A 23,339-nucleotide genomic window follows, 5' to 3' on the forward strand; every position below is an offset into this window, starting at 1 on the left:
GAGCCCTTCTCTTCGGTGGCATGGCGCGGCGGCGAGGGTTTTTCATGTTGGAGGTTGGATGGGAGATTGAGCGGCTGGCGGGAGAAATGAGCGGCGGAGGTGACGGGGTTTTGGGGGAGAAGATGTATATTTTGTTGTTGTGTGTCTGACAGGCGGTTCCCACGCCAAAATTTTCAGCCTCGCGAGGCGCCGGTGCGCCCGATTCGTGCCCTTGGTGAAGAGACCGGCACGGGGTTGCCGGCGCTTCTATTGGGGTCCAAAAATCACCGGCGCCGTTGGGGCGCGCCGGTGCGAGCCCATTTTCGTCCCCGGCCCCTAAAAAGCTATCGCGACCGCTATCGGAGACGCAGGTGGAGATACTGTCACGATGCAAGATAGCGCGACGCCCTGGCCCAGAATGTAAAAAAAAATTATGAAGAGAAGAGAAGATAGCGCGACGCCCTCGCCCTCGCCCTGACCTTTTTTTAGTTACCATTTTTGTTTATTTTCACGCACGCCTCTGCTGGGTGGACACTGTACGCCCAATCGCACCTTCACCTGCAGGTCCAGCAGTGTGCTATAGTGTCAGTCAGGAAAGCAGGGGAGTAGAGAAGAGAAGAGTAGAGAGGAGCAGTGTCTGGCAGCTCCGCTTTGAGTGCCGTGGGCGCCTGGGCAAGGCAAGCCTCTGCAACTGCGATTGTGCCATCCGACCCGACCCGACCCGTCCCGTCCCGACGCCGTTTAGACGCTCCCCGACGGAACGGAAAAGGCGCGGTCAACTCGACCCACCCCACCAGGCCATGCCAGGCCACCACCGCCACAACGGATAAACAAACCAAACCGGAGCAGAGCAGAGCAGAGCACACCGCCCCCAGCTCCCGCACCATTTTCCCCCTCTCCTCGCCTCGCCTCGTCTCGTCTTCTTCACACAGCCCCCACCTCCTCCCTCCTCTCTCCTCTTCCCAACGCGCACTCTGCGCAGCCAAGGCGATAGACAGAGTCCCAAGAGGAGGAACCGACACTCGGAGCTCGAAAGCCGGAACCGCCGAGCCAGAGTGTTCTGCTCTCTGGTGCGCGCGCGCGCGTCCGCAGCGGAGGGTTGAAACCGCGCCGGCTCGGCTGAATGCGATGTGAGCTCCCGTCCCCTCTCCCCTCCGTGCATCTTTGACTCCATTTCGGCCTGGTCTCTGCGGTTTCTTGCCTTCTTGGGCTCTGTTCTGGTCCGGGAGACTGCGAGTTTGGTCTGGGATACTGCGAGTGCGTTCGGAGAGTGGCGGTGCGCGGGGTGATGGCCTCCGCGGCCGTACTCCTGGCCAGATCGCTAGATCGTACCAGCTCTCCTCTGTTTCGGTGCCTCCAGGACAAATTTCTCGCGGAAGAGAGAGTGGACTTTCGGGGCCTGTCTCAGCTGTCCCCTTCTGGGTGAATTTATTTTTCTTTGCCGGTCTCTCTCTACATTGCAGAGAGTTGAACGGAGAGAAACCTGCTATTCTTTATGTCTCCTGGGACTGGGACTGTTTCATTATGTTTGTTATCTTGCTAGTACGCTCAACTTATTATACTTGTGTACTACGGTTGGGTGCTTCTGCAAGGCACAACAACATTTCCTCTTCCAAATGCGATAGAAGTTCGCCCTAGTATCTGTTATGTGATGTTCTGGTGCTACGTCTTCTTCCCACACCTTCCACCGCAAGTTACTTCTCATAACATACAGAAAACATGTGATGTGCCCTGCCCCTGCGGTTGCCAAACTGTCGTTGAGGCAATTTTCCCCAACTCCCCAGCTGTCTTGCGCTTAAAGTGATGCTTGGTTTATATGTAGCCAAAAATATAAGTTTAGGTTCCTCCTTGATTGCTAGTCAGGAGGCCTACTCGGTTGTTACACGGTCACTGTGACCATACATCTGTCAAATCAGCCGGTCTTAATCCTGCCATGCTTGCTGTTATTGTTCTTGCAGGGACAGCTTGCCGCGGTTGCTTCGCACTTTCTGACGGCGCAATCTTTCCGACAAGGTGCGGTAAGCTACTGCTTACTTGTTCATCGTTCTGTCGAGTGGGGCAGCTAAAACATTGTTATACTAAATTTTTTGCTCGCTTCCAATTGCAGGCAACATTGTATGCCTGGTTTAGATGTCGTTTCGTAGCATAGCTCGCGATGTCAGGGATGGCTTCGGTAGCCTGTCGAGACGGAGCTTCGATGTGACGATTGCAAGCCTCTACGGTCTCACCGGCCATCACAGGGGGAAGGGCCAGAGCTCGCTGGATGACCTCCATGAGCCGGCTCCCATACTCCAAGAGAGCAACTGGGCGAGTCTTCCTCCTGAACTCCTCCGCGATGTCGTACGTAGACTGGAAGCGGACGAGAGTACCTGGCCATCCAGGAAGCATGTCGTATGCTTTGCGGCTGTTTGTAGGACATGGAGGGAGATGTGCAGAGAGATTGTGTTGAGCCCCGAATTTTGTGGGAAGCTTACCTTCAGAGTATCTCTAAAGCAGGTAAAGAAAAAAAAAGACAGCCACATAGTACTTTACTGAAAGATACCTACAATTGTGCCCAAGGCGATAAATTCCGTTGTTCTTGATACATGACATCTTTTGTTGTTTTGACAGCCTGGTCCTCGAGATGGAATGATTCAATGTTTTATAAAGAGGAATAAATCAAAATCCACTTATCAGCTCTACCTGTGCCTAACAAATGGTATGTTACATTTCCCATATTTGTATTAGCGAGGCGCATAGGTTTTCCTTTCTTGTTGTGCACCAGTTTATTATCTGACTGAGATATAGCCAAGGATGAAAATATACTTAGTCTTAAATTATTTTCTTGTTTCAGTGCTTAATTCACAGTAAGCCTTTCATTTCTGTCTTTCTCTTCGTGTTTATTTAGTCTTTTTGTTCATATGAAATCTTTTTCTCTATGAATTGATCAAGGATAAACACCTGTATTATCTTTTTTTTTTGAAATAAACACCTGTATTATCTGCTCTCACTTAATAAGACATGCGGAATCTGTGAAATGTTTTTTCTCTGTGAAGTGATCAAGGATAAACATGTGTATTATCTGCTCTTACTTGATCAAACATGCTGAATTTTTTTCTTTTGAGCAGTTGTTACAGCAGAAAGTGGGAAGTTCCTCTTATCAGCCAGAAGGAATCGTAAAGCATCGTGCACAGAGTATGCCATCTCAATGGATGGTGCCAATACCTCAAGATCAAACAGAACCTACATTGGAAAACTGAGGTAATTAAGTTAACGAAATATAAACCTTTTGCCACTTTGCTTGTTTGATAACTTACCACCAAGCCAACCATCTTTTCCAGGTCAAACTTCCTTGGCACCAAGTTTTTAATTTACGACACGCAACCCCCGTACAATGGGGCAGTGATCCCACCTGTTGGAAGGAGCAGCCGGAGGTTCAACTCAACAAAAGTCTCTCCGAAGGTGCCTCCCGTTAGCTACAACATAGCTCAGGTGACATACGAGCTAAACGTTCTCGGCACAAGAGGCCCTCGGCGGATGCGCTGCATCATGCACTCCGTGCCCGCCTCCTCGGTCGAGCCCGGCGGCACCGTCCCCGGCCAGCCCGAGAAGATCGTGCCTCGAGCTCTGGGTGACTCGTTCCGCAGCATCACGTCCTTCTCCCAGTCGTTCCGCAGCTCCGCCACCTTCTCCAACTCCAGCTCCATCATGGACCAGTCCATGGACTTCAACAGTGCCCGCTTCTCGGAGATGAGCGGCGGCGGGGCCACGGACGGCGAGGGCGAGGCCAAGGATAGGCCGCTGGTGCTGCGCAACAAGCCGCCGAGGTGGCACGAGCAGCTGCAGTGCTGGTGCCTCAACTTCCGCGGCCGCGTCACCATCGCCTCCGTGAAGAACTTCCAGCTGATCGCCGCGTCGAGCCCGCCGCCCGCTGGCGCCCCGACGCCTTCGCAGCCCGGCCCCGTGGATCCTGACAAGGTGATCCTGCAGTTTGGGAAGGTCGCGAGGGATATGTTCACCATGGATTATCGTTACCCTATCTCAGCCTTCCAGGCCTTCGCGATCTGCCTGAGCAGCTTCGACACGAAGTTGGCATGTGAATAATTGAAGTCGAAACGGAAGAAGGGTGCGGCGCGGAGCAGAAGACGACGCATGGTCCTTCCTTAGGTTCTTAGCTCATGTTTGCATTTCCACAGTCATGTGTTTCCTCGGTTGTAATTGTGATTGTTGTAGTATTGATTGAACTGGACATACATGAAAATCATGTGATTCTTGGCATGCCCTCCCTCTTCCATGATGGATACACCTGGTCCACTATCACCATTCGCGGTGCAATGTACATGCTTTAGCAGTGCCACAGAATAAGAAAGTTGCCATTCATGAATTGTCCTGTACGTACACCACCATGATTTCTCATACAATTCAGAAAAGAACAAGTTGCTGGAATTGTGCAAGTCTCTCTGTCCCTCTCAGCCCCCAAGGGTTGAAGAAGACTTTGGCATGGAGGTATTAGTGGGTCATGGATTCATGGTGATGGAGGACCATGACCACGCCTGTTTATGCAAGTGCAGATAAATCATTGCAGGATGTGGATAGTACGCTGTCCCTGGCCCTTGTGATGGCGCATTAGTCACAGGAGACAAAACGGCAGCACCGTTGCCCGCCGTCCAAACGGGAGCTCGCCTCGCCTCACATGGGGTTGCCTGCCTTTTTCCGTCCCGTGAGTAAAAGAGCCCGTCGATCGAGCTCTCCCAATCAGTGTGTGTCGCTCGCGTGCAGCGCAGGCGCTGCGTTATGAGAGAAAAAGAAAAGCTGAAAGTGGAAAAGGTCAGAGGAGCCAAAGGGGCGAGGAGGCGTACCTGGACCTATGTACGGCGTTCCGTTTCCTCGAGCTGGAACGCACAAAATGGCAACGGCAGGCATCACCTCGATCCATCATCGCCTTTGTGCCGAGAAGTGGTCGTGTTTCTGGCTCACTCGTAGTGCTCCACGAACGCGCGAGACTGCGAGAGGGACAGTGCCATTGCCATGGTGTGATTTCATGTTGGGTATCGAGGAGAACAGGAAGAGACGGCGATCGGCGACGACAGGGACGGCAGCACGCGCAACCGCGACACTCACTTAGTTTCGTTGCTGATGTGTCCACTAGCTAGTTGGCACTAATGCATTCAGTAATAATCGATCGGCCATTCGGTTGCATGGCAAGCTAATCACGCAAAACCTCTGACTTTGCGTGCTTAGTGTATAGTGTGTTACGTGTCCTCTTTACTTTATTGCTGCTGAAGATATTGTGATGTGGCGGTAGTTTTCAGATAACAGTTTTCTGCGTTCGACGACGGCTGCGTGAGATCGACGGTGGAATATATGATATCTAGCGCGTATTCGGATGAGGGTGAGAGCAACATCTTGGTAGGGCCGGTGCTGGGTTGATCATCCAATGTCGTAGATCTTTTGCAGTTCCATTGGCGCCCGATTTGGAAAATGGGGAAAAATAATCTGAGGTATAGAAGAGTTCGTTATTTAGTGAAAGTGCATAGAAAGACTTCAACGGCCGGAAGAACCGGCCCAGCCCCAGTGATGTGGTTCTAAGTCCACCAGGGCTCTCTTCACCTCTTAACTGTGAGTGGCCCATGCTGGCCTAGGTAAGATGAACTATACAATCCAAGCCAGCTGAATGGAAAACCCAGCTCCCACCCATCACAAATTTCGCGATCGATGGACGTGAGGTTCTGGTTCAAGGCTTGATCAGAAGGGTAGGCGACGGGAGATCAACAAATATTTGGCCTGACAATTGCCTTCCTCGAGACACCAATCTTAGGCCAAAAGGGTTCAAGCCCTTTGATATAAATACATACAAATCTAGACAAACATGTAACATCTACTTCAGAATAGAGGGAATAGAAAATATGGCAACAAATGTGTATTGTACCCAACATGGTATTGCACTACACAGCTAAAGCTATACATTGTAAAATTTACCACCAAATTCATTCTTTGTCACTATGCAGTAAGGCTACCAATTATCACATTCTGGCAAGCCTCCAGCGGAAGAAAAAACAACGACGTGAGCTCATACTAGAGTGCTTGATTTCGATATTTTTTGTGCCTCCCCCAAGTCCTCAAGAAATCTGCAAGTCACCGGTAACACCATCAATATACACCAAGTCGTGATTGCATCTAAATTCTGATTTTATGGCATGACAGCCAACTGTAAAGTTTGAAATGCCAAAAACTCCACTCCACGAAAAACAAGTGAAGAGGATACATCAAAGTAGAAATAGAGTTACCACACTATTAAGCATTCAAGGAAATGGTGAACAATGCATACCTCTTTGAATTTAGAACTGACGAACCTCCAAGGAAGAAACGAACTCCAGGATTTGCTGCATTATAGAGGGCTACTGATCTTGCTTCCTCATATGTTGTCCCACCAACGATGAATATCACCACATCTTGAGGCCTGCAAGAAGCCATCACTTCTATAAACTAGACCGTCACGTCTTGGAAAACTAAACAAAAGCTAAAATATATTGATTTAAAAGGTCCCTAGTTTGGCAACGGAGTATTTGTAAAACTGAAGTATTACAAAACCATAGTATTTTATGCATCCTATGACAATACTTCAGTTTCAGAAAAAGAGGTCTAGAGTTGTTTTTTCAATACTTAAAGAATGGCACGTTTTGAGGCATAATGAAGTATTAATACTGCAGTCTTTAGTCACAGCCAAACACATCAAAGTATTTGAAACTGTGGTATTTTGAGAAACTGTGGTATTGTTGAAATACTTTAAAAATACTTTGCTACCAAACACAGCCTATTCTCTCCTTTGTAGGATGTGCCCAAGGATAGCATGTTTCACGTCCCTCAGTTAACCAACTTAGTGAACATGCACTTCAACAGCACAAACCTGCCCTGCTGGAAGTGATTGCCAACGAGTGGATAGTCAGCATCCCGCAATCGCCCCTTCACAATTCCTTCCATGGTTTGGAAGAGCAGAGGCTGGTGTTGGGTGTATACATTCTCAACACCCTGCAACCAATAAGCGCATAAGAAATGAACAACGGACATGTAACATAATTGTGGGGACAAACTTTTCTGCCGACCTTAAGTCCACGAGCCATGTTGCGAGCAATATTCAATAGGTCACGGTTCCCATACAAGTCGCCTGTTCTTTTGTCAACACCAGCCTGCTTAAGCAGGAACTGAACAAGCTGCATAGATAAAAGTACAAACACAGATTAGACTCACAAAAATCTCCAGTAAAAGCACAACCTGCTATTTTCATTTTTTACTTGCAGTAAAGAAGAAAACAGCCAGCTCAATAAAGTCCCATTAATTTGTGTTTACTAAGCATGAGTAAAAAATAAATTTACAAGATTCAAGCCTAATCAATACCACGTTGAATTAACTATTGCACAGTCTGACCTATAGAAATTCTATTTCCTTGACTCTCAGGAACCATGTGTACCATCAATTTTAGGGATCTGCTGTACAATTGAGTTCATACAGTAGAATGAAAATATAAAATGTGAGAATCTATCACAAAACCTTGTAATTCCACACTGTGCCATGTTGTATTTTTTTGGCAGCTAGTAAGATATAGAGAGAAGTATTTAGCGAACATAGCAAGGGAGGTAAAATTGTTATATATAACAGTGGTTGAGAAATACTCCCTGCGTTTAGGCACCAGGCCCTACTTTTTATAGAAAGAGCTACCATTCCATATGAACTTTAGTCTTTAATAATCCAAAAGAATTCAATTTTGGCAGTAACCAGTTCGAACAATGCATTAGCATTTTCAGATCATTGCCAGCAAAAAAAAAGTAGTAATTAATAAGCATAGAAGAAATGGTTCAATGACGTATTATAATGTAATTCATCATGCTTTAAACAGTGCCGATAAAAGCCAACTTCCTTTGAAGAACTAAATAGTAAAAGAACCAAAGCAATACGTGCAATAGAAGAAAACATGGAGGACATGATCTACCAGAACTAGGTAAGTTTGCATACCCCTGACTTGTATTTGGCAGAACGAGAAGCCAATTTGTTGAAAAGCTGCATCAGCTGAACCGGACTCTCTTTTTCATACCGCAAAGCATAGAGCATTACCAGTCGTAAACGGTCAATGTCAGATACACTTTGATTGTTTAGTAAGGAAGTAACGGCCTGCAGAAAAGCAACTGGTCAATGGTTGGCAAGAAACATCAACTGGGCAACTTCAACATGGAGTAAACCCTACTCACATCCATTCAACTAAATGAGTCTAAAGTCATACACGATGTGTTTCCATCTTAATGAGCAAGTCAACAGATAGGCCAACACTTTCAAGGATAGGTACCTTAAGCCACTTCGAAGGCAAGGTTCAGTTTGACTGACATATAATGGCAGTGGTCAAAGAAAAAGAGTGGAATGGGTTCTTAAAAAAGAGTAGAATGAGTTCAAAAAGATATTAGGGGATTTTTCAACGATAAGGCAGATCAATAATATTGAGATGTAAAACTAGCAGCCGTATAGATCACAAACATGGCTGGTTAGAAATTTGCACATAGAATATACTAAGACCAAATTACCCTGAAAGTCATGAAAAAGATTCTGGGCCTCAAATGAATACCTCAAAGGCTGCTGCTTGTCCACTTGTACATGCTAGCTCTTGTTCCGTCTGTGAAACTTGCATAAGCTTCCTTTCCTCCACCATTCTGCTCATTTCACTCACCAAAGCAACATGTTTTGTTACATTTCCATGCGTCTTTCGATACTCAGGGTAGTTGGTCACAAATTTTGCCATATCACCTAAACCCATTAGCATATCAGACATTCAGAGTTTAACACAAACCAGAAAACACACCTATCAGACTAATCCACCAAACTAAATTGCACAAAGTGACATTAACATGATGTTCGAGAATTAGAGATATAGCTTCTTCCTGTTCCCTAGTTATGACCATGTCACCTATTAAAGTTAATTGCAGTCCACCACCTATCCTCAAAATAGTCCATAGTATGTTGCTTAAGGGCTATTTATTTAAACTATACTACTCCCTCGCCCTAAAAAGGATTTCTCAACTTTGTCTAAATTCGCATGCATCTAGACGTGTTTTAGTATGTAGATACATGCAAATCTAGTCAAAGTTGAGACGTCCTTTTTTGGACAGAAGGAGCAGATTTTTCAATTGCAGCAAATACAAGCGAATTTCTCCTTTGTTGCAAATACATGTCTGAAAATATATGAACAACTGACACCATACATCACACTCTGTATTTTTGACCTAGAACATCATCTATGTTGATGCAAGATAAAACTTGGAGCAAATTTGATACTTTGGTGTTATCACATGCTTCTTATCTGGATCTCATATTGCTTAAACAAATCAAATAACACCAACCTTAAGAATGTGATTGAAACTCAGTAACTCACACTCACACAAATAACTTGTATGTGCATGCCATGTGGGGTCAACTTCTAAAATGATTATTTCAAATTATTTTATCCCAAACACCTACTTAATTATTTTCTTTACCCAAAACCCTAAATCCATGTTTTAATGAGAGTACATCTTTTCAAAACAAAGCCTTGTTAAAAATCGTTTTTGAGTTCTATACTATACATTTTTTCATCCCACTTCCAAAATAAATATTTCTCAGATATTTAAGAAATTATTTTTGTCCATTTTTAAAATGACCAGAAATGGTAAAATCTTTGTCACATGTATATTTGTGTATCTGAAAAAATCCTTAAATTCTACCAAAAGCTTGGCCACCACAAGTGTTTTGAGCACCATTGTCATGTTTCAAAGAAACAAAATTAAACAGTAACACAGTTATGGTCCAAATCTTCCTTTTCAATGGTCCATATTCAAAATCTATCCTAAAAGCCTACTACCTCCATTCCTAAGCAACTTTGTCTAGATATGGATGTATCTAGATGCATTTTAGGTGTAGATATGCCCGTATCTAGATATATAGTTGCGATACTTATTTTGAAACAGAGGGAGTACAATTCAAGAAGATAGCCCTAGATCCCTTCTCCCTCCTAGACATCATTTCTATGAGGTTCCCAATCCCAGACGATCTTCAAATCTTTGGTCTGGTCATAACTTGATACTTAGTGTTTTGGCCTCTTGCTCACATGCCATTAGCCCCCGACCACCTCTAATCACCCCAGACACTGGTAACAGGCCTTAGCCCCACCTGACAGTCTCCCAACCCTTCCTTTCCCCCTGACCTGGATGTCACTGGCTGGCATCACTGCCGAGCCAGAGCGCGCACCGGCCGCCAGCCACCGTGGCCAATCAGTCACCCAGTCCTCCATGGTCGCCTTCGTTCTCCATGATGGTCCTCTCCTCTCCCTTATTCACCCTGACACGGCCTTGATCGTTCCCCCCACTATCCCTCTCTGGCAGCTTGCCGCCCAACTCTTGCCAGTGTGCGCCGAAGCCTGCCTGCAGCCCCTCGCTGCTGCCTTCTCTCCCTCCCCTCTGTTGTGGCTTCATTGTGTTGCAGAGCTCTCTCTTATCCTCCCCAAACGCCCACCCCTTTCCTGGCCTCACCATTTTCACCAAAGGGAGCTTGAACCCAGGGATGAGCACCTGGTGTGCAGGTCCCTCCACGAGGTCGACAAGGTAAACAGCCCCTCTCCTCGGCACCTCCGTGATTCTAACCAAACACATAACACGGAAAATAAAAAGACAAAGAGAACACAAGAAGTTCAACACTTAGATATTACCAGATGCACATCCGCAAAAACAACAATTAAGACAAGCTATTATGGTACTAAAGGATATTCTAGTGAGAGCATTGATTAATAGAATGAAATTAAGTGGGGACCAAAAGGCCATTTTTAAGTATAAAGTGTGAAATTACAAAAGTAAAAAAACAGACTACATAGATATAATTTTTTCATAGAAAACAACGAAAGCAAAATAAAAAATCCATACTACTTACCTATGCTCTGAAAATTTTGGCTGCTTTTTGAAAGATGTTGAAAGTCATCTACCATTCTTTTGACATTCATACCGAGGTCCCCGAAATTCTCGAACATGTTCGCTCTAAAAAAGTTGTCCTGTACCGCTGAAAGAACCACCTCCTGTATGAGTATATTTCACACCACTCAATATTCAAAGATTTCATGCAGTACATTTTACTATCATAATATGAATTGAAGAAATTTAAGCCTTCAAAACCTGCTGGTCTTTAGGTACAGTAGCAAATTCGGTAAGATCAACTTTGTTGTTGTCAATTCCAATAAGCTCGTGAACCATTGCCTGTGAAATCAATTTTGCAAGCAAGTTAACAGAAAAAAATACATTTTTAACAGCCAAAAATATGGTATATTTTACAATACCTGATATGTCCACTGGTTAAGTAACGGAGTGACAGGATCGTCCCTTCTGTCAATCACCAACAACAAGGAAGAGTTCTCAGTTCGTCTAAAATCAAACAGGCCACTCTCCTGCTCATACATCAACCTCTGCACATTGAACATTGTGCTTCAGCAGCAAGTATTCCGAACACAAGTCACACAGGGGTCAAGATATTTTTTGAAAAAAAAAAGGCATAAGTTATGGACACTTTTTGAAGTATAGAGAAGACTTTCAGTCTTCCTCTACTTCTACAAATTGCACTTCTTCCTAATCCCGATCAAATGATGTGAAGTAAGTCATGAAGATTTATTTGAAACATGCATAATTAACAAATAACTGTAACGTAGTCAGTCCCAAGATGACAAGATACATAAATTAGCAGGTGCCACCACAAAGTACTCAATTAGATACATGCCCACCATTTCACATAAACAAAATGTAACTATAAGCTTTTTGGTTGCATTCTCATAATCTCATTGTTGGTTCAACAGGTCTGAGCAATACTAGTAACACTTCTAAGCAGTCTCGGAGACAATTACCTACTGTGTTACAATTTGCAAAGTTACAATCGATGCTAATTACATTGATCATAACCCTCCAGCTCACTGAATATAAAGTGCAGAATAACTAAACCATTCAATCATGTTGTCATGTCAAAAGCCTATGCAGAAACACTCAATATTCATTTCAGATTATGAAATTCAGACCATTGATAAATACAAATAATAAAAAGTGAAAAGGAAATTTAAGCTTGCAGTAAGTGCTGCACAGAAATCGGCCTAATGACTAGCTAGTATGTCATTGTGCCTTGAAGATCAAACAATGGAAGTACAACCAGAAGGGCATAAATGATGAGTAATCACAGCATATGAAGCAGTTATGAACAGAATAATCAAGAGGGATAGGACAAAATTCTGTTTCAGTGCAGGCATAAACAATCTTTTCTATTTTCTAGCGATTTAACACCTGAAGATGTATTTTGTTAAAAAAAAACCTGAATATGTGCTAGAGTAACAAAAATATAGATTTTTATTTCAATCTTTAGCATAAAGGTGATGAACTATTTTCACGTGATACATATAGTACATTTAGCATTTATAGGGAACCCACCGCAGTTTCTTGTGCGATCCTTTTTGCGACATCTGATGTCCTTTGGTATCTAATAACAGGGCGACGCTTCAGAGCCAGGAAGAGAGAAGCAATGCCGTCAACAGATCGATCACAGAAGCTCTGCATACCAGGAGGGTCTACCACCGTTGGAAGCATGTAGATGTGGTTATTGCGTATATTCAGAGTAAAATGGAAAGGATCAATGGCACAGAAGTCAGCATAGAACTCCTGCAAAACAAAACAACATTCATATCCCATCCTCCCTTCCAACTCTCAAGCAATTCATTCCAATAAGTATTTACAGTCATATAAGCAACATATACCTGAACTTGCTGCACAACCTCCTGCTCATCAGAATCAGCAAGCACCTGAATCTGTGGGATCTTCAGTATATTGGAGAAGACTGCAAGAAAACAAACAATAAAGTGGCCGAAATCAGCAATCATCTACAGCCCCAAACCACACATTTATACCTCTCTCAGACCCCACTACAAGGTAAGAACACTACCATCCCAATTCCCAACTCTTACATTGTATTTGATCTTACTATTTCTAATTACGCATAACTTGAAACATTTAGACAATAGAGTGGGTAACATACTGTCATAAAAGAGCAACTAGTCTTGAGTGGTTGCTTTAGTATCTTGTTTGCCACAGACTCAGTGGCGGAGCTTAATGAGGGTCAGAGTTTTCTTCTAATACTAGCGCCTAATTTAGCAGGTTAAGCTCTGCCACTTCCCAGAATTTTCTGGGGGTTGTCTACCAAATTGGTTGCACCTTTCAACATAATCAACTCTTACATTTTATCACTATAAACACACAGAAGAGACAGGCGCTAATAAGAAAATAGCAAGCCACAAGGTTGAATGTAACAAATGGGAGATCAAATACGGACATAGGTGGCACTCGGCGAATCGCGGCGCAGCGAGGATGCGGCGGAGCTTCTGGATGTTGTCAGAGGATGGCCGGAAGAAGAAGACAGCCTTGAGGTGCGCCATGGACGCCCTGGAGCTGGAGGCGTCGTCGACCGTCTCCACGAGGAACACCTCCTTCCGCAGCAGATCCGATTGGCTGTACACTACGCTCACCATCTCCACCTGAGCAAACCAGCGGATCAGGTCAAATAGGATCGGATCTCCCGCAGAGGAGCTGAGGCTACCAGGGCTAGGGTTTGGGGGGGCTCGTACGTACGGTTTGGGGGTCGAGGATGAGGACCTTCATGCCGGAAACATCGTGCAGCATGCGGTCGATGTAGTCCCGGACGAGAGGGATCAGCACCATTGCTGCGCCTTGTTCTTCGATCCGTTGTGCTGAGGTAGGAGTTAGATCCCGGATTGCCGGCGGCGAGGTCTCGACGGAGTTGGAAGCGGTCGTAGCTTCACGCGGCCCGGGGAGGAGGTGGGTAGGAGAGAACCGGAATGTCAGATTGTAGTCCAAAATGCACAAAACTGACCCTTAGACGCACCAAAATCAACTTTGCGCCAAACTATTTCACCGAGGCGATTTGCAAAAAAATAACCCTTTTGTCAAACTATAGCACAGACTGACCCTCCGGCGAAACTATTTCACGGATCTAACCCTTTTGTGTGGCGCCCCCCTCACGGGCGCCACACATGCCCATGTGGCGCCCCTGGCCCTGGCGCCACACACCCATCCGACGTGGCCCGTCGACGCTGAGCTGGTGACCCCGATCCGACGTGGCAGCACGAGTGGCGCCGCTCTCGCCGGCGCCACACTTTGAAAGTGTGGCGCCCGTGGGAAGGGCGCCACACATTCACTTAAGTTTGGGCCGCGCGCGCGCCCCCAGCCCGACCCTTCTTCTTTCTCCTCCCTCTGTTCTTGTTCTCTTTTCAAAGGCGCCCGGTTTTCTCTCTCCCCCTCTCTCCCCCCCACCAAATCAACCACCAAATCATCAGATCTGTCCGTGGAGATCGTTCCCAACTCGTTGCTTGAGGTAATCTCCTCCATTTCCCCTCTTTTCATCCATTGATTTTGTGTATTTGCTCCAATGTATATGTGAAACCCTAGATGTGGATTTGGTTGATTTGAGGGTGGAGATGGATTTGGTTGGATGTTAGGGTTGTTGAAGTAGAAGAAATGGTAGTGTGCTAGTTTGTATGGGTACATTATGTTGATTATGGTAACTAATGAACGCATGTGTGTATGTGTTCCCATTATGCTAGGGGGATGGAAAGAATTGTTCATGTTCATCATGTGGAGAAGGATGCTTTCTTGAAGGGAAACATAGAGCCGGACCCGGAAGAGGTTGACTTGGTGTTTGACGTTAGCCCTAGCTTTGCGGAGGTGGTAGCACAAGTTAGGGTTGAGTTGAATTGGAATGAGCCAAATGATGGTGTTGAGCTAGAGGGAAGGCATAATGTGGGGTTTGGAATGCACACCCGTTGGAAGATAATGCGTATCAACTCCGAGCAACGATGGTCCATTTACAAGGAGACGGTGGCCGGGTCACAAGATAAGGCGTTGGAGTTGTTTGCAACCAAGACGGTTGAGGCTCGTATCGAGCTTGACCTTAACCGGCCCTCCTCCCCCGTTCGAGAGAGGACTCCTCCACCCATGAGCCAAGAAGAGGCCACCCAATCTCCCATTGTCCAATCTCCCATTGCCCAACAAGCTCCGTTGGATAATGAGTATGATGAGCATGACGATGGTGATGATGGTTTCGAGATGAATTGCAACAATATCGGTGATTTGGATAAATATTGGACGCAAGAGGAGATGGACCACTCCATTCCTTATTCCCGATGCTATGCGTCGGACTCGGATGATGATGGACCCGAAGAGGAGGTTGACGAGGATGGCTTCACGGCTAAGGAAGCCGAAAGAGCCGAGATCTTCAAGAAGGTAACCGGACGGGATATCCGGGTACCATTGTTCCGTGATGTTAGTCTTGCGGATGGAGCCGTGGTTGATGGTGGCAAAAGTTTACTTCTTGGAGCTAGGCCACAATCCAAGAGAGATGTGGATGGTAGGACGGCTATGATCTCTAAAGGGCTAACGTTTGATACATTCTTGGAATTGAAGATATGGTTGAAGGAGTTCTCCATTAAGCATCATCGCCCTTACATCGTTGTTCACTCGGACTTGAAGAAGCGGTACACGCTAAAATGTGTGGATAAAAGGTGCCCATGGGTTGTCCGTGCACGACCTTTCAAAAAAGGGCCCTCTTGGCACATAACAAGTTGTGTAGCCACTCACATGTGCCGGGGGCCCAAGCTTGATGGCAAGGATGCACAGCCGGACCACCGTCAACTCACATCCGAGTTCATTGCATACAAGCTCTCGGCGGAGATCTCATCACTTCCTATCATGAGCATTAGGTCCGTGCAAGATACGGTCAAATCCACCTTTGCATACGACGTCAAGTACGGGAAGGCATGGAAGGCCAAACAAGCCGCATTCAAGATGTTGTACGGTGATTGGGATGAAGCATACAACCGTATCCCTAGGTTGTTGTTAGCGATGGCCGCAACTAACCCGGGCATGGTGCATGTGGTGGAGCCTTCCGCAACCAAAATGACATTGCATGATGGTAAAAGAGTGAGGGCCAACAAGCTCCAAGCACACAAGTCCAAGCCAACAAGCTCCAAGCACACAAGCCCAACGCCAACAAGCTCCAAGCACACAAGCCCAACGCCAACAAACCCCAAGCACACAAGCCCAACGGCAACAACCTCCAAGCACACAAGCCCAACGACAACAAGCTCCTACGCAACAAGCTCCAAGGCAACAAGCCTCAAGGCATCAACCACAATGGCGACAAGCTCCAAGGCAACAAAGGATTCACGTAGGGCTTAGTAGAGGTGGCCGTCGCGGTGCTAGTATGCTACGATACCTAGCGGGGCCTTATCCGTATGTGTCTCCAAGTTACTAATTGCATTGTACTTTGGTTTTTCATATTCCATGACTAACTTTGGTTTTTCAATTTGGTTTACAGGTATGGCAACTCAACCCACCAAGGGGAAGGGAGCATGGGAGGGCAATGAGAAGGAGGAGTCCGCTTGGGAGGAGGCGGTAAGGACGGTGCGGAAGAAGGAGAAGGAAGAACTAGAGAGGAAGAGGCGGGAGGAGATAGCTAAGAAGAAGGAGGAAGATGAGCGTATGCAAAAACAGTATGACGAATACATATTGTTCCACAAGAGGAGGAATGCCAAGCTGAAGGCCGAACGGGAGCGCGAGGCACGGATAAAATTCCTGAGGAGCTGCCAACTTGAGCAAATTGCGAGGGAGAGGGCCAATAGGATGCACCTAGAGGAGGTGGCTAGGGAGGCTGAACGCATCAAGGAGGAGAGAGCTCAAGCGGAAGCTGCGAAGACGGAGGAGCGCCACCACTTCTTCGATTCGGTCGTTCAGTTGGCTCGTGACTTAAGGGAGAAGGAAGAATTGGCTGAAGAAGCTAAGAAGAAGAAGGCAAGGGGGAGGGAGCCTTTGCGACGCAGTGATGTCCCTTTGGCTATGTTCTTCTTGTCGAACCTTTATGTTGTGTGAACCTTGATCTTCTCGAACCTTCGTGTCGTTGAACCTTATTGTAATTGAAACCTTGATGTCGTCGAACCTTATTGTAATTGAAACCTTGATGTCGTCGAACCTTATTTTGTCATTTGAACCATTATGCTGTGTCAATGTGTGGTACATATTCAGTGCAATCTTCTTGTTGTCAAAACTGTTGGAATATGGTAGGATTTTTCATGGTTTTAACACAAGTCAATGTGTGGCGCCCTTCCCACTGGCGCCACATTGCATAGTGTGGCGCCCGTGGCATCGGCGCCACACATGCCAACTTATATGAACTACTGGGTCGAAAACATCCGGGGCTCGGACGATAAGTCCTTAGCCGTTTTAGCGAGAGCTCTTTGTGTGGCGCCCTTCCCACCGGCGCCACACATGCTAGTGTGGCGCCCGTGGCATCGGCGCCACACAAAGAGCCTCGCCAAACGGCTAAGTCCCGAACGATTTGTCTTACGTATGTTTTGGACAATTAGACATGCATGAGTGGCGCCGATGCCACGGGCGCCACACTATGCAATGTGGCGCCGGTGGGAAGGCGCCACACATTGACATGTGTTAAAACCATGAAAAATCCTACCATATTCCAACAAAACTGTCATCATGTCAAAAGCTATGTCATACACACATCATATCAGCAGCCATTTTGTACACACATCATGGACATAACATCATCATACCTAACATCGTAGCACATAGTTTGATACAATTTAAGATAGCATTCAAACAACACGAAGCAACGAAGATAGAGTTGACAACACTCGACGATCTAACTATCGGTGTCGGAGCCGGATTCGCCGGTGTGGGGGTAGTGCACACGGCAGGCCGTGTCGTCGAACACCTTGACGATCATCTCGCCGTCCCCCTCGTACAGGAAGGTGAGCTGGCAGCCGGGCTCGAGGTGGAGGTCACGGGCGAACTTGTCCCACCCCGTGTGCAGGTACATCTTGCCATGCCCGTCGAACAGGACCTCCACGGACCAGCGGCAGAAGTTGCAGCTAGCCTCCCGTAGCTGCAAGTGCGCCGGCTCGTGGCCGTCGACGAACTCGGCGAACTTGTCCGGTAGCCGCTTGATGCCGAGTGGGTCGTTGTCGATGCGGAGGAGGAACTCGAAGCAGCGTTCCTCATGCGAAGACGAGGAGGATGCAGGTGACGGTGACCGTGGGGCCCTTGCTGCTCCACCGCGGCGGCCCCTTCCCCGGCCCGGGCGCCAGACCGCGGCGGCCCCTTCCCGTCCACCGGGACCGGCCATCCTACATGTTTGAAACCATATTACGATCCATTCCACTAACAAATATGAGTTACTCCATCACAAATACTAGGCATACATGTGGGTTCATACACATACATACACATACATACATAGAGTTCATATACATACATGTGAAATTTCATATGTAGATTTCTACAAATCTATGGTTCAAACACATGCATACATGAGGCTACCATCTCCAACACAAACAACACAATATAGAGTGCACAAAAGAAAAAAAAAACATGTCTAGGGTTCATGTCCAAATCTAGCCCGATCTATGAAATTAGTGGATGAATGGAGAAGATTTGAAGGAGATTACCTTGACAAATGGATGGGGAACGATCTCCACGGACAGATCTGACGATTTGGTGGTGGATTTGGTGGGGGGAGAGGGAGGAGAGAGAGAACCGGGCTGGGGGGGAGGGAGGAGAAGAGAAGAGAAAGAAAGAAAGAAGAAGGGTCGGGCTGGGGGCGCGCGCGCGGCCCAAACTTAAGTGAATGTGTGGCGCCCTTCCCACGGGCGCCACACTTTCAAAGTGTGGCGCCGGCGAGGGCGGCGCCACTCGTGCTGCCACGTCGGATCGGGGTCACCAGCTCAGCGTCGACGGGCCACGTCGGATGGGTGTGTGGCGCCAGGGCCAGGGGCGCCACATGGGCATGTGTGGCGCCCGTGAGGGGGGCGCCACACAAAAGGGTTAGATCCGTGAAATAGTTTCGCCGGAGGGTCAGTCTGTGCTATAGTTTGACAAAAGGGTTATTTTTGTGCAAATCGCATTTCACCGATCTATTCATTTTAGGTACAGTAATACCAGGAACAAAGTCGCTAGAAAAGCAACCATCAGGACACTGATATTAAGGTTCAAATCTCAGATCTAACACTTTGTGTTTTATTAATAGGCGGAATTATTTGGTGAAAGACTGTTCACAGCGAGGAGCCCCTAGTGATTTTATCAATCTCGAGACCCGTCAGCGGTGTTCATAGGGTAGGATGTGCGTGCGTTCATAGAGGTGAGTTTGAGCATCTACGTCTATATCGATGACAAATGATTACACCCACCGTAGTGAGGTGGGGCTAATCCATGCCCTATCTTCCTCGGTTAAGTAACACCGCTCGCATTGATGTTGTCCTAACTTAGGGTAGCACCCCCTTCCATTGGCGCTACACTCCCAGTTAGCGTTAACCATCACGAGCCTCTCTTACATGTAGCCACCCGACATTTGCTCGCTCGCCCATGGAGAGGTGGCGCATTGTTGCCCTCCTTTCAAATCCTCTCTCCAAATCTTGCAGATCTGAAGGATTCTTTCCGTGAATTTCGGTCTCAACCCCTTCCTAAGATAATCTCTTCTGATCCCCTTATTTTCATCCAAACAAAAGCCTTCACATTATTCCTATTTGTGCAATATTGGGTGAAACCCTAGTTTAGGGTGGATTTATTTTTTGGGTGGAAGATTGAAATCATACTGAAATGTAATTTCAAAATATGTCAATCTAACCTTACATATGTTGATACTCTTTTTTATAAAATTTACAAAATTCAAAAAAATGATTTAGAACAAAAGTTAGAAATACACTTGTTTTGTGGATGGAGGAAGTATCTCCCAATCCAACATGCTTTCTGGCGATGAGCTGCATTGGTCACCGTTATACAAAAAAACGTGCGAGAGACAAACAAAATTCCGCGTGTCAACCTATATAACTAAGAAGATTATCTCCACTAACCAATTTCTCTTACCATGCAGCTACGCTACCCAAAAGTCCCACCACATCTCCACTTGCAAGCTATCCACCTAATCAAAGGAACAATCGCACCATAGAATTTTGCCACCTCACGCTACATTTTTTGCAACAACAGACGTCCCCTCAGTTCAGATGCACATCAATCCATCTCATGCCAACTATCTATTTCTCTCATGTAATTAGCCATTGATTATTGGACTTCTATAAACTTTTATCACTAATGAATCTTGATTATTTAATCCCAGCGGCGCTCGAGGAACTTCACGGCAGCGCATTTGCAAGTTGGTGCAACGCATGCATCGTCCATCCACAACCACTTTCGCCAAGAGTCATCATGGATCCCTTCATTATGCTTGAGTTCCATTTTCGCACACCTCTGCTAGCAGTGGTAGCACAGAGTAAGGAAAATTAAAACATATATTTGCCATTCCATGCCAATGGCAATGTCGATGACTGGATTGGCGCACGTCGGCAAACAAGAATGCTGAGACAAAGGACATACATCATTTGCCAGAGCAGCCAACGCATCCTCACAACAGTACCAAGCGACACCTCATGTAGATGAGGCTAGCCGATTGTTGGTGTTTTCTCAAATTCTAAACCAATCCATAATTCCATATTATATACGGCGATATTGTTTTTCTTCGTACGAAAGATCCCTCTCAGGGTCCATCATGATGGTCTTTTCAGCAACCAGACCCTTGCTTGCGAACGATACATGCGCTTAAGTCCATGGTAATTAGCAAGTTATGCATGCAAAAATTTCTCATTTTGTATACTTTCTGTAAGATCCTTGATGCTTCTAATACGGGGGCCATATAAAATAGGAAAATGATTCTATTCCCCCGGGGGACGCGCGAGTCGCAACCTCCTGATGGAGCGTCGTCCGATGGACTTCCATCGTCGGGCTGATATTGCGCCACGTCACCCACGCGCGGACAGGGCGTTACTCCTATCCCGCATTTGCTGCATCCCACCCACCACCTGGTCGAGACGGCGTGGGGTTTCGTGGTGGAGAGGTTGGCGACGGCGGAGCGAATCCGCGCGCCGCCGACGGTTCCTGCCACCGGAGAAGACGACGCGCTCCTCCGCTTCCTCCGGTGAGTTGGCTACCTCTTCCTCGTCTAGGACTTCCTCCTCTGCTGCTCTTCCCCCAACCCTAGGACTTTTTTCCGCTGCCTAGAACTCCGCGGTGGCGTTGCAAATCCGCGCACCGCCGATGATTTGCTTTGATGTGCGCCTCCAGTGTTGCTTCCCGCGCGATTAAAACACGCTGCCTTCATTTTCGTCCAAGTAATTGTTTCGTACCCGTTGAATCCTCACTTTTCCCCTTCATTTTCTAGGTGTTCTTCAAGGGAATCTTCGCCGGCATTCGATTCGAGTCGTTCCGAGGAATTTCTGCCTGTGCAATCATGGCTGTAAGTTCGAGCTCGTTCTCGTGTGGATTTTATACTAGGATTTGTAGGCGTTTGTCATGTTGATTTTGTACCCTGCGAGCTACCCCTGTGTATTTCTAGGGCTGTAAGTTCGAGCTCGTTCTCGTGTGGATTTTGTACTAGGATTTGTAGGCGTTTGTCATGTTGATTTTGTACCCTGCGAGCTACCCCTATGTATTTCTAGGGGTGATATACGTTTCTATTTTTGCTATCCTGTGTGCTTGCTATTGCTGCATAGGTTCATAAATTTAGCTATATTCTAATTATATTACAAATCCTTTATATTTTTGCTACATTCTCTGTGATAATTGCTATCCAGCTTGCATGCAAATGTTCATGATTGCTACATTCTCTGTGATAATTGCTACGCTGGTGATGATTTTCTTGTATGCTTGTGCTTCATTTGTGTCTTTTGCTTTTATTTAGTTTGCTACATAGGCCATTGTGTTTATAAGTTTTGTTTACCATCTATGTACATTATGTACATGAATTGCTGCGTTATCATTTTAAATGTTTTTCTTTTGATTTTTTTTGTGTTCTTCATTTTTAACAGGAAGATGGGATTGGTCATTGGGTTTCCAAGGATCGTTTTGCTGCAAAGCGTCTGCATGCTCTTGCTGCAGAGCTCGATGATCCGAAGAGACGTATTATTGAAGAGCAGAGTGCATTTAGAGCATTGTTGAATGTATCTCCATTCAACATTCCTAATGCTCTAATAGACTTTGTTGCCTCTCATACTAGCCCTGGTTTGCGGGAGTTCAAGTTCCACAAGAAGAGGATAGTTTTCACAAAAGATATGGTGAGGAAAGTTTTTGGAATTCGATGCGGCGACAGACTTGTTGTTCAGAAGAAAGGTGAGCATCCTCAATTGCGGCAGATATACATAGAAGAAGGACAATCAAGGCCTTTCATCCGACATGCCGTTAAATTGCTCAAGGCTTGTGATGTTACGGATGACCTCACCATTATCGAACATGGGATCTTATATGTTTGGCTACGGTTATTGCCCCTGGTAGCGCAAATCTGATTAGCCTTGACTATTTGGTGTATGTTGGACCCTCGGAGGACTCACGAGTTTGCATGGGATGAACACTTGCTTGAGTTAGCAATGCGAGGAGGTTACAAAAATCAATAGCAAGGCACAGAGGTAGTGGTACCAGGAAATGCTAAGAAAAATGAGTTTTGGATCAACTGGACCGTTCGCCCTTCTAGGCTGTACGTTGTTGAACTTACCCCATGCTCTGTTTTGTTTTTTGCTTTTTTGCTATTTTTCATGTTTTAATCTTCGCCTCAGAATGCTGAATTTGTTTATGCTTCCATCCTTTCTTTGACAGGTTGTCTACATGGATCACCTTGATTTTCCACCAAACCAACATGTCATTAACTACTCAATTCCTAGAGTATGTTTTGTGACCAGTAGTGATTTCAAGTTTGTTGTCCAAAATGATGCTTGATAGGAAGATCTGAATAATAAGACTGTTTTTGGAAGGCGTCAGGTGAGTTACTCATAGCACCGCTTGGTTTTTTTGTAGTTTTTCTATAAGATCCTTATTTTCTTCTCTTTTTTTGTTGTGTAGTTTCTTGAACTGTCAAACACTCCTTATGGAGTTGCTGCTTTTTCCAACCGTCATCATGTTGAGGAGCTTTGTTGAGCAGCCTGTTGAAGAATCTGAAGTGAACCCATACGCCTCGCTCAATGAATGGCTTGTGTTTCCTACTAGTCAGGATCTTGAGGTATAGTACATTGTTTTCAGCCTTTTTCCTCTATTATTTTTCATGTAATTGCTGCATTTTTTATATTGTCTTGCTACTTTACATTTAACAATGTTGCTACTATAGTTCTTGTTATGTGCTACCATGGTATCATCGAAAACCTCGACTTCATTAGCATTTATGTAGCAAACCAATACTTTTTGCTAACATGTTATATATTTTTTGCTACTTTATTTTAAAAATGT

The 23,339-nt window shown here is 45.9% G+C and overlaps 2 protein-coding genes and 1 long non-coding RNA gene across 5 annotated transcripts; 2 read left to right on the top strand and 1 right to left on the bottom strand.

The window, feature by feature from the left end:
• The first annotated feature begins 834 nt into the window (after nt 1-834).
• Nucleotides 835-4,236, top strand: LOC127344262 (tubby-like F-box protein 3). Of its 2 annotated transcripts, none has more exons than XM_051370493.2 (6): nt 835-1,109; nt 1,938-1,997; nt 2,087-2,475; nt 2,590-2,677; nt 3,087-3,219; nt 3,300-4,236. In XM_051370493.2, exons 3-6 carry the CDS (start codon nt 2,110-2,112, stop codon nt 4,060-4,062), a joined length of 1,350 nt encoding a protein of 449 aa, XP_051226453.1. In that variant the 5' UTR covers nt 835-1,109; nt 1,938-1,997; nt 2,087-2,109; the 3' UTR covers nt 4,063-4,236. The 2 variants fall into 2 exon arrangements, with proteins under 2 accessions (XP_051226453.1, XP_051226452.1); XM_051370492.2 differs by having other exon boundaries at nt 1,938-1,992.
• A 1,536-nt stretch (nt 4,237-5,772) lies between these two features.
• On the bottom strand, nt 5,773-13,877 carry LOC127344261 (vacuolar protein sorting-associated protein 45 homolog). Of its 2 annotated transcripts, none has more exons than XM_051370489.2 (13): nt 13,620-13,877; nt 13,324-13,525; nt 12,752-12,831; nt 12,429-12,656; nt 11,300-11,425; nt 11,139-11,219; nt 10,900-11,041; nt 8,570-8,748; nt 7,969-8,124; nt 7,062-7,169; nt 6,866-6,987; nt 6,287-6,418; nt 5,773-6,086 (listed from the first exon to the last, which is right to left on the bottom strand). In XM_051370489.2, exons 1-13 carry the CDS (start codon nt 13,707-13,709, stop codon nt 6,029-6,031), a joined length of 1,704 nt encoding a protein of 567 aa, XP_051226449.1. In that variant the 5' UTR covers nt 13,710-13,877; the 3' UTR covers nt 5,773-6,028. The 2 variants fall into 2 exon arrangements, with proteins under 2 accessions (XP_051226449.1, XP_051226450.1); XM_051370490.2 differs by having other exon boundaries at nt 13,616-13,877.
• A 7,069-nt stretch (nt 13,878-20,946) lies between these two features.
• Nucleotides 20,947-22,234, top strand: LOC139837681 (uncharacterized). Its single transcript, XR_011754300.1, has 3 exons — nt 20,947-21,045; nt 21,289-21,363; nt 21,935-22,234. It is a non-coding gene; the product is annotated as an uncharacterized lncRNA (long non-coding RNA).
• The last annotated feature ends 1,105 nt before the right edge of the window (nt 22,235-23,339 follow it).

The sequence above is a fragment of the Lolium perenne genome, chromosome 3, assembly GCF_019359855.2.
Source record: "Lolium perenne isolate Kyuss_39 chromosome 3, Kyuss_2.0, whole genome shotgun sequence".
Taxonomy (NCBI): Eukaryota; Viridiplantae; Streptophyta; class Magnoliopsida; order Poales; family Poaceae; genus Lolium; species Lolium perenne.